Source organism: Cebus imitator, unplaced genomic scaffold (assembly GCF_001604975.1).
Source record: "Cebus imitator isolate Cc_AM_T3 unplaced genomic scaffold, Cebus_imitator-1.0 Scaffold75, whole genome shotgun sequence".
NCBI classification, from domain to species: Eukaryota; Metazoa; Chordata; class Mammalia; order Primates; family Cebidae; genus Cebus; species Cebus imitator.
This window is the reverse complement of record NW_016107390.1, coordinates 639,227-648,641: the sequence shown is the minus strand read 5'-3', so window position 1 is coordinate 648,641 and position 9,415 is coordinate 639,227. Positions and strand designations below refer to the sequence as shown.

Here is a 9,415-nt window from a genome sequence, read left to right as displayed (position 1 = left end):
ACCAACCCACTTCACAGGCACTGAAGCTTCAGGATTCGGTAACAGAAAACAACTGATGAAAGACATAAACCCACAGACTCAAGATGCTCTCGAATTCCAACCAGGATGAAGACAAAGGAAACCACACCTACGTTCATCAAAGAAAAAATGCCATGATGCACATTCAAAAAGAAAATCTTAAAAGCAACAGGATGAAGAAAGATATATTACCCTTAAAATGTCCACAGTAAATCTTATAGCTGATATTTCAACAGAACTATGAAACTCAGAAGATAACGGAATGACCTTAAAATGTTACAGGGGATGGGTAGCTGCTAAACTGTAATGTCATACCCAGATAAAACAGAATCAAAGGGAGAACAAATATGTTCTCATATGAGGAAAAAAAGAATATATAAAACCAGCAGAGCTGCTAACATAATACTGAAGATAGAACTCTTCAGAAAGAAAGAATAATAATCCCAGAATACTGGATCCAAATCCTGACTGCAATTTTCTGGCTTTGTGAACTGTGGCGAGTTACTTCCTTGTGTGTTATCTTAAAATGGGAATAATCAGAGTTTTTCTCACAGAATTGTTTTGAAGTTTAAGCAAGCAGAAAGACAAGTAGCACTTCACAAAACCTATGCCCTTGGCACAAAATTTATACCTGCTAGATGTTATTATAGGGGAAGCTTTGTGAGAAAAGAGGCAATTAGGTGGCACCTCCACACTAACGTCATTAAAAATTATCCTAAGGAATGTAAGAAAGGTCTCAAGAAACCCACCTGTGATGTGCAGGCGGAAGGAGACCCTCTGGCCCCCAGCCTCGCAGCTGTACTCCCCGGCGTCCGCCTGCTGCAGCACCAGCCTCCGCGTGCAGCCCGCGGCCTCCACGCACACTTTCGAGCTGGCGCTCAGCTTCTTCCCGTCCTTGTACCACGTCACCTCCGTCTGGGCCTGGGCCACCTCGCAGCTCAGCGTGGTGCTGGCCCCCGCCTCGGCCTGCACCTCCCTGCATGACACTTGGTCCTTGGCAAACACCACCTTGGGCTCTGGGGACAGAGTGGGACACACAGGGTCAGACATAGCCCAAATACTAGAACTGAATGAGGGCCCACCTTCTTGACCTCACAACTCTGACAGCGCGACCACACGGCTGCCCTGTTCCTGGCTTTCCCAAGAAAAATAACTTGACATTTTGAAGATGCACGGGGCAGACAAAAGGTTACTTCTCAGAATCTGAAGCCTCCCACTTAGATAATGTGGGGGGCACATGGCAGCATGTCCAGGCTTATGTACATGGCATTTGAGGTCCACGCATGGAAAATACTGAGGCACTGTGTGTGTGATTTGTGCATGGGCATGAAACTCCTTGACCCTGAAAACAGGACGGGGAGTGGAGTGTGTGGTGTGATAAGGAATGTGAAAACAGCGTCCTGAGAACGCAGTTTGAGTGTGTGCAAGGTCACAGGTGCCTCAGCAACCCGCCTCGAATGGCCATCTAGTGGGTGTCTGCAGTTAACACAAGCCCTTTGGGTCAATATTTGGTGGGTGGATGCTGGGGCACAGTCTCTAGGAAGAGCCACCCCCCAACCCCGCTCAGCTGGAGCTGCCTGCGTACTTCGTTCTCGGCATTCACTGCAAGCTGTAAGCTCTGCAGCTGGTGTTCCTGACGTGATCACCTTGAATTTACACGTGAAGGAGGAGAGCTCAATTTTTGGGGAATCCTGGTAAGGGACAGTCCTGGCTCCCATCAGGAGGACGGCACGCATGCGTAAAATATTAGGAGTTAGCTTATCATGGGTCAAGAAATGACCAAAGAGCAGAAAGCATTTTTTTAAAACAGAGCAGCAGCTGCTTAAGGCTACCGAGTGCCCTGCAGAGCCTGGGGCTCCACACAAGCTTATGCTCCTAATTCAGGGGGACTGCTCCTGGCTTCCTCATCAAGGAACCCTAGATGCAGGGTCATGGGGGCAGGCAGGTCAGCCACTGCCTGAAAACAGGACACGAGCAAGGTTATTCACTAATCTTACTATCGGACCACTGGGCGCTGGCAGGCTCTCTGCTGTGTCCTCTTTATCTACCAGACTGCAGTGAGTCCGACCACCTGAAAGGAATTCAGGAGATTTAACGGAGAAGGAAAAACAGAAACAAGAACAGGGAGAGGCCCCTCTCCTGCTTCGTTCCCTTCTACAGGAAATAAGGAAGATTTTTCTAGTGAGGGTAAGGGCGGATCGGAGCCTTTTCCTCCACCCTTAAAGGGACCTGCATCTTGGGCCTGTCCGGGCAACAGCCCTCCCATCCCCCTTATGGAGAGTGGAGGCTGCTAAGTGACAGCTCTTAGATAAGACCCCCGCTCAGCGAACATCGGCATGATCGGGTGACCGCGTCTCCTTCACCACACAGATGGTCTGCAGATCATATGGGGGCCTCCGGGAGGGAAGGAGGCGGCTGACTGTGACCGTCTTCCTGATACGGAAGTTCTCACTTCCCACTTCCAGCACCGCCTTCCTGGCCTTGTCTTTTTTCTGTTTCCCTGGAGTATAAGGGAAAGTTGTCTGCTGCCTGCTGGCTTTCTTGCTGCCCACAGAGGCCTGGGGCAGGAGAGTTGCTAAGATGCCATGGAGTGCCCATTTAGTCACTTCTGGGTTTGTGGTGACGGAGGGATGCCAAGAGGCACAGACCAAGTCCCCGGTGGCTGCAGGCAGCTCCAGCCCGGCCCTGAGAACGCGCCTCCATGACTGCACCCAGAAGGTGGCCCGCTGCCTGCTGTGCCACTGCTCTTCCTACATCTGCCCTTCCCTGACACCCCTCGCATGTCTCAGCTGATGAGCAATTCCTTGTTTTCCCTGGCCCCTAGGGAAAGGGCTAAGAAACCGTCTATGTGCACCCCGACCCTAATAGCCTAAGGTGGGCACAGGGGTGAGAAAATGAGCAGGGGGAGAAGCCCGCTAATGAGGGCGCTCTCCTGTAGCCATATGTTAAATGCTGACTAGGCTGGGGAGGGCGAGCTCTGCTGCTGCCATCATCTTCAGAAGGCAGACGCAGCAGTAAGGAAAGTTTCTTTTTTATAAAACGTTTAAAAACACCGTGGCTAGGACACTTCAAAGCAGACCCTGTGCTGCATGTCTGCTCCGCCCCGAGCCGCTCTGCTTGGGGGTGGTAAAAATCATAAAAAACCCAGTATATTTTCCGTACCTTACTTAACAGGGTGGCTCGGAGTGTCAGTGGCCTGGAGGATGAGGGGGTGGTCTTCTCCCAGCCTGTGACCCTCCTCCCGCCTGCCCCCGTGCTTACACGCACGCACTTCCCACTGGTCATTAAACCTCCTCCTGCTACTTACCGCCCTCCTTCCTCTCGGGGGAAAGGCAGCAACAGGTGGCAGGCTATTAAAAAGGGAGGCTGCCTAAGGAGCCCGGAGCAGGTGGCAAGAAACAGGCCACAGCTGTGCTTTCCCAAGCTCCAGCATTCCAGCTGAAGGCTGACGCAGGAAAATGGCCAGCACCGAAGAACATTTTTTAAAGTATTTGGGTTCGGTTTTGTTTTTGTTGTTTTTTCACACACGCAAGCTAACTCAATGGGGCTTTATTATCTTGGCGACTTGCAGTCACATTCTAATGACTTTCAAGAACCAAAATATGGTAAAAAAATTACTTAAAATATCTGTCCCTTCCATGCCGTAGTTTAACAGGTAGGCTTTATCTTTTGCCATTCCTGTATTTTATATGTTATGTCCCTGTCTCATAATCCCACTAAAAACATACAGAAGACTACAGATTTCATAGCTTCTCTTCTCATAAAGGGGCGCCAACATTGCATCCAATGATCAAGACACGACCCTGCTGCTCCTGCCCGACTGTTAAGCAAGGAACCATTTCGCACTCTTTCAGCTTGTGATCCTGATTGACAAGTAGCAATGGCTGACTTTATTGGTAATATCAGCTTTCATTTGCCAGCCTCTGAGCTCCTGAACTTTTTACAAACTGTGCCTGGTACATTTGTATCTACTGCTGTCTGAGCCTCTGTTTCATACCACCACGGTCTTTACAGATGGTTCAAGACAGACTGAAAAGCCAGCTATAGTGTGGCAAGACGCCACGCAAAACTGACAACACGAAATCCAGGAACATTTTAACACTTATGCAACAGGCAGAGTTAGGTGCCCTCAGAGTGGCCTTACAAACTTTTTCTCACCAAGACATAAACATAGTTAGTGATGCTGCTGAAGCGGCACAGAGCATTACTCATTTAGATCTTGCACAGGTGAAAGGCATTACCAACGAAGCCCCACTAGCTCCACCAGGAATGAAGAGCTCCCCTGTGCCCGTCAGGCTCCTTACGTCACCCATCTCTGCTCTCACTCTAGGTTACCTGGTCCCTTATCAGGAGGGAAAGCTGGAGCTGCTGCTCTGGCGCAACCACAGACGCAGTTTGCAGACTTTCCCACATTTTTCGTGAGCTCAAGCTGATCATGCTTTTCTTCATCAGAATGCTCGCAGTCTTTTTTTTTTTTTTTTTTGGAGACGGAGTTTCGCTCGTTACCCAGGCTGGAGTGCAATGGCGCGATCTCGGCTCACTGCAACCTCCGCCTCCTGGGTTCAGGCAATTCTCCTGCCTCAGCCTCCTGAGTAGCTGGGATTACAGGCACGCGCCACCATGCCCAGCTGATTTTTTGTATTTTTAGTAGAGACGGGTTTTCACCATGTTGACCAGGATGGTCTCGATCTCTTGACCTTGTGATCCACCCACTTGCAGTCTTAAACAGTTTCATTCGACACTTGCTCAGGCTCACATAATTATTAAAACTTGTCCTGACTGCCAATGGCATTCTCTCTCTCCTTTTTCCTTCATGCTTCGTGCCAACCCACAAGGTCTGGTGCCCAATGCTACCCAGCAAACTGGTATTACTCAGTGTCCAGCCTTTAAATGTTTAAACTTGTTCACGTTACTGTGGACACTTACACAGGTTTAATGCATGCTACCCCCTGGACTGGAGAAAAAACTAAAGATGCAATTGCTCATTTGTTTAAATCTGTTATAACCTTAGGCCTTCCACAAACTATGAAAACTGATAATGGACCTTACTATCTTAGTGCTCAATTTACATAAGCATTGCAACTTCAACACATACAACGCAAAACTGGTATTTCCTATAACTCAACTGGTTAGGCCGTTGGTAAATAAGCTCATTAAGCTCTTAAAGTACATCTTAATAAATAAAAAAGGGGGAATACGGGGGTCTCTCCTTGAGAACAGGACTCGTAGAATCAACTGAAACAGATGGTGATGACTCGGAAGGCACCTGATGTTATCCGAGGGCAGCTGAAGAAACCGAATCGGTGAGCAACGACCAGCCTGCCGCTGCGCCAGCCCCCGCGGCTGAGGAGAACCGGTGACTTACGTATCTGGCGGTACTTGGGGAAACTTCTGAGAGTAAGACAGACATGGCTGGTGGTTCTTGTCCTTTGCGAAGTGGGATCCGCTCAAGGTCATGTTTATTGGAGTCATGTTCTGAGTCCCCGTTTTTAATGTTAGTACATGGTGGGATGCTGACCACCTTTGTCATCTGACCTACTACGGACAGGAGGTCAGTAGATGCCCCTGTCTTACCCCTTAACTGAAAATGTGAGATGGCTTCAACTTAATGACTCCTTGACTTTACTGTGTAGTAATCCCCCTCTCTGTCTTTCTACAACAGCACATGGTAAGTGTGTTACTCTCATTCCTCAGGAGCACCTGTACTATCAGCCTGAAAAAGATGCTAAGCCTGCAAATCTGACCTTGACTTCTGCTGTCACCACTAACCTCACTGAGGTCGCTAATGCCTACACAAGTGCCTGATCTTCCTAAACGCCATCCGTGTAGGGACTGGCAACACACAGTCCAGGCTGTCCGCTGGTCTCCGTGCAGACAAGTCTGCGCCGTGCCAAGGGCCCTGCTTGATAATGACACCTTACCTGATTGGGGTCCCCATGGTTACCTTATCTGCAAATCAGACTATTGGGTTTGGGAGTCCCTCCAATAATTCTATCACCTGGTCAGAGTGTGGGCTCTCAGGAACAATATTATAACTAAAAGGGAAATAAGCTTTAAGCCCTGCTCACACCAAATTTGGAGATTACGACTTCCCTTTTTTGAACAGGTTCTTTCACATGGTGAGTACATTACTACTGGGGGCAACTATACCCTCTCTGCACAATAATGTTACTGAAACAGTCCTGACTTGTGCTACGCACCCTTATATACTTCTGTTTGGGCAAGGTGTTCCTAACGTAGGACAGAACCAATCCTTTGTAGTATTAAAGTCTCTTCCAGTAACTAGTACGCTACATGCTTGTCTCATCAAAACGTTACACAGTTAAACATAACCGATGTCATGATCTTCAAAGAGCATGCAGGATTGTGGCTGCCTGTAAATTTAACCTGGAGCTGGGAGGGAGATTCCACATTGCAGTTATTTAGAAAAGCATACCTGCAAGGGGCTTATCATGACTATTTGTCTTCTGAAGGGTCCACTCTTGAGTGTGAATTAAAGAAACAACTTGAGGAATGGTCATAGCAATTACAAACAAGCACCCTTCGGCAATTACAAGCAGGCTCTCAACGGTTAAACCCAAACGCTTGGTGGTCTGGGTTAAACACACACATCTGGGTGATGGTCGCCATACGTATTCTCGCTCGTATCTGTTTGCTAGGCACCTGCAGGTGGCTCTGTGCTACCACCTGACACGTCTACAACCAGGGAAGAATGATGGCTTACCTTGCATTGGATGACCAGCATGCCCTAAGAGTTAAAGAAGGGGGAGATGTGGGGGGCACACGGCAGCATGTCCAGGCTTAGGTACATGGCATTTGAGGTCCAGGCATGGAAAATACTGAGACATTGTGTGTGTGATTTGTGCATGGGCATGAAACTCTTTGACCCTGAAAACAGGACGGGGAGTGGAGTGTGTGGTGTGATAAGGAATGTGAAAACAGCGTCCTGAGAACGCAGTTTGAGTGTGTGCAAGGTCACAGGTGCCTCAGCAACCCGCCTCGAATGGCCATCTAGTGGGTGTCTGCAGTTAACACAAGCCCTTTGGGTCAATATTTGGTGGGTGGATGCTGGGGCACAGTCTCTAGGAAGAGCCACCCCCCAACCCCGCTCAGCTGGAGCTGCCTGCGTACTTCGTTCCTGGCGTTCACTGCAAGCTGTAAGCTCTGCAGATAATTTTCAGACTGCCGTATGTTTCAATTCAGGCTCTGGCATTTATTTACCAGCTGTGATCTCCTAAGTACACAAACAAAGAGAAGCACAATTTGTGACCTGCACACCAATCCATGGGTGTTTTCAGGGATAATGCCTTAAGCAATACTGGCAGAATGCGCCGCAGCGCTGAGCCACACACAGGACTGCTAATGCAGCCTACAACTTCTACAGGGCCGATCGTCATTGGTATGATCTATCCCAGGCCTTGGGACTGGAGGTTTTCATTACTTCGGTTTCCTCACATCACCACTTCTAGCACCTATTCTGTTACTCTAGATGACACTTTCCTCTTGTGAAGTGTATCTACTGGTAGTTCTCCGAGGAAGGTTTTGTGAATGGTAAACTCTGCCAATCTACTTCCTGAAATGGTCTTTATTTCACACGCACTTCTGAATGACGGCGTAGCTGGGTACAGACGCTGACAGCTGTTTTCCCTGGCTGCTTTGGGGATTGTGCCATCATTTCTGGGCTCCTCTGAAAAATCTGAGGAAGGGTAAAAAATCCATAGGAAGGGTAACTGTTGTTCTGTCAGAATCTTCTTCTCTCTAGTAGTTTTAAGGATCTCCTCTTGGTTTTTGGCCTTCTACAATTCACTATGATATGTCTAGCTGAGAATTTATTTTCTTTACACTTACAACGATTCCTTATGAAATTTTAGGATTCAGGTTGCTTATCATTTCTGAAATTTTTCTACATGGTCTCTTTTACTGCATCTTTCTCATTCTCTGTAGTTTATCATACAGGTCTTTTTTTAATTTATTTTTTAAATTCACAAGAAGTATATATTAGTCAATGTGTTTTGAAATATGTATATACTGTGGAATTGCTAAATTGTGCTAGTTAACATGTATGCATCGTTTTGTGCTGAGAACACTAAAAATCCACTCTCTTAGGAATTTTCCAGAATACAATACCTTGTCATTAACTATGGCCACCACATTGTGCGATAGATCTCCTGAACTTATTCTTCCCAGCTGAAACTTTGCACACTGTGAGCAACATCTCCATAACCTCCCTCCTCCCCAAACCCTGGTACTCTCCTCTCCACTTCTACAAATTCAGCGTTTTTCGATTCCACGTGAGTTGTGCAGTAACTGTCTTTATGTCTTATTTCACTTCACACCCTCCAGCTTCAACCGTGTTGTTACAAGTGGCAGCTGAATCGTGTCCCCTGCATACCATAATATACAACACACATTCTTCATCCATGCATCTGCTGTTGGACACTTAGGATGGATTTTTAAAAACCTTTTTAAAAACGTATTTGTGTCCAACATACAAAAGGTGGTGTTTTTATGTTGCAAATTTATTTTTACAAAGGAAACAATGACACATCCAGCTGCCTGCCTTTCACTAGCTCACCCTGGTGACCTGGTGGCTCTGCTGGGTCAGGCAGATGGATGGACAGCAGCAGGTGACGAGGCTCTGACACCCCCTCGTGACACAGCAGCGACCAGAACCAGCCCTCACTGCACCGCATCTGACCTCTGATTTCTCTCTTGCCCTTCAAAGCCCGGCTCAGGGACACAGATGCCAGCTGTGTCCACATCCTCCCCTCAGATCTGCTGAGCAGCCATGGAGCCCTTGCTGCTGCTAAGGTCGCCTATGCTGCGGTCCTTCAGCCCTTCCCCAGCCGTTCCTGTTTCACCATGTCATTCACACAGGCACGTCACCTACGCATTGAAGTCCTCATGGACCCCAAAACCCGACTCTAGCTTCTCCTCCTGCTCCTTAGGGCCTCTTCCTGGGTGGTCTCAGCTTCCTCAGTGTTCCACCAGGTGAGCCTCGTTACCATGGTTCCCTGCCCCCAGTGCCCAGTGCACATCCATCCTCTCCTGCCATTGAGCCCCCAGCGTCCCAGTGCACACCCATCCTCTCCTGCTGTTGAGCCCCCAGCACCCAGCACACACCCATCCTCTCCTGCCATTGAGCCCCCAGTACCCAGCGCACACCAATCCTCTTCTGCTGAGCCCCCAGTGCCCAGCGCACACCATCCTCTCCTGCCATTGAGCCCCCAGTACCCAGCGCACACCCATCCTCTCCTGCTGAGCCCCCAGTGCCTAGCGCACACCCATCCTCTCCTGCCATTGAGCCCCCAGTGCCCCAGTGCACACCCATCCTCTCCTCCCGTTCAGCCCCCAGCGCACACCCATCCTCTCCTGCCGTTGAGCCCCCAGTGCCCAG

The 9,415-nt window shown here is 48.7% G+C and overlaps 1 protein-coding gene across 42 annotated transcripts in view; it reads right to left on the bottom strand.

The window, feature by feature from the left end:
* OBSCN (obscurin, cytoskeletal calmodulin and titin-interacting RhoGEF) overlaps positions 1-9,415 on the bottom strand; it is a 174,023-nt gene that overhangs the window by 129,437 nt on the left and 35,171 nt on the right. For 34 of the 42 annotated variants that reach the window (XM_037739751.1, XM_037739776.1, XM_037739758.1 and 31 more), the window contains exon 11: positions 871-1,034. The exons of 3 other annotated variants lie outside the window; for them this stretch is intronic. In XM_037739751.1, the coding sequence (XP_037595679.1) occupies positions 871-1,034 (164 nt within the window). Of the gene's footprint in view, positions 1-767; positions 1,035-9,415 lie in introns of all 42 variants that reach the window. 5 more of the 42 variants (XM_037739755.1, XM_037739768.1, XM_037739769.1 and 2 more) reach the window with 5 other exon arrangements.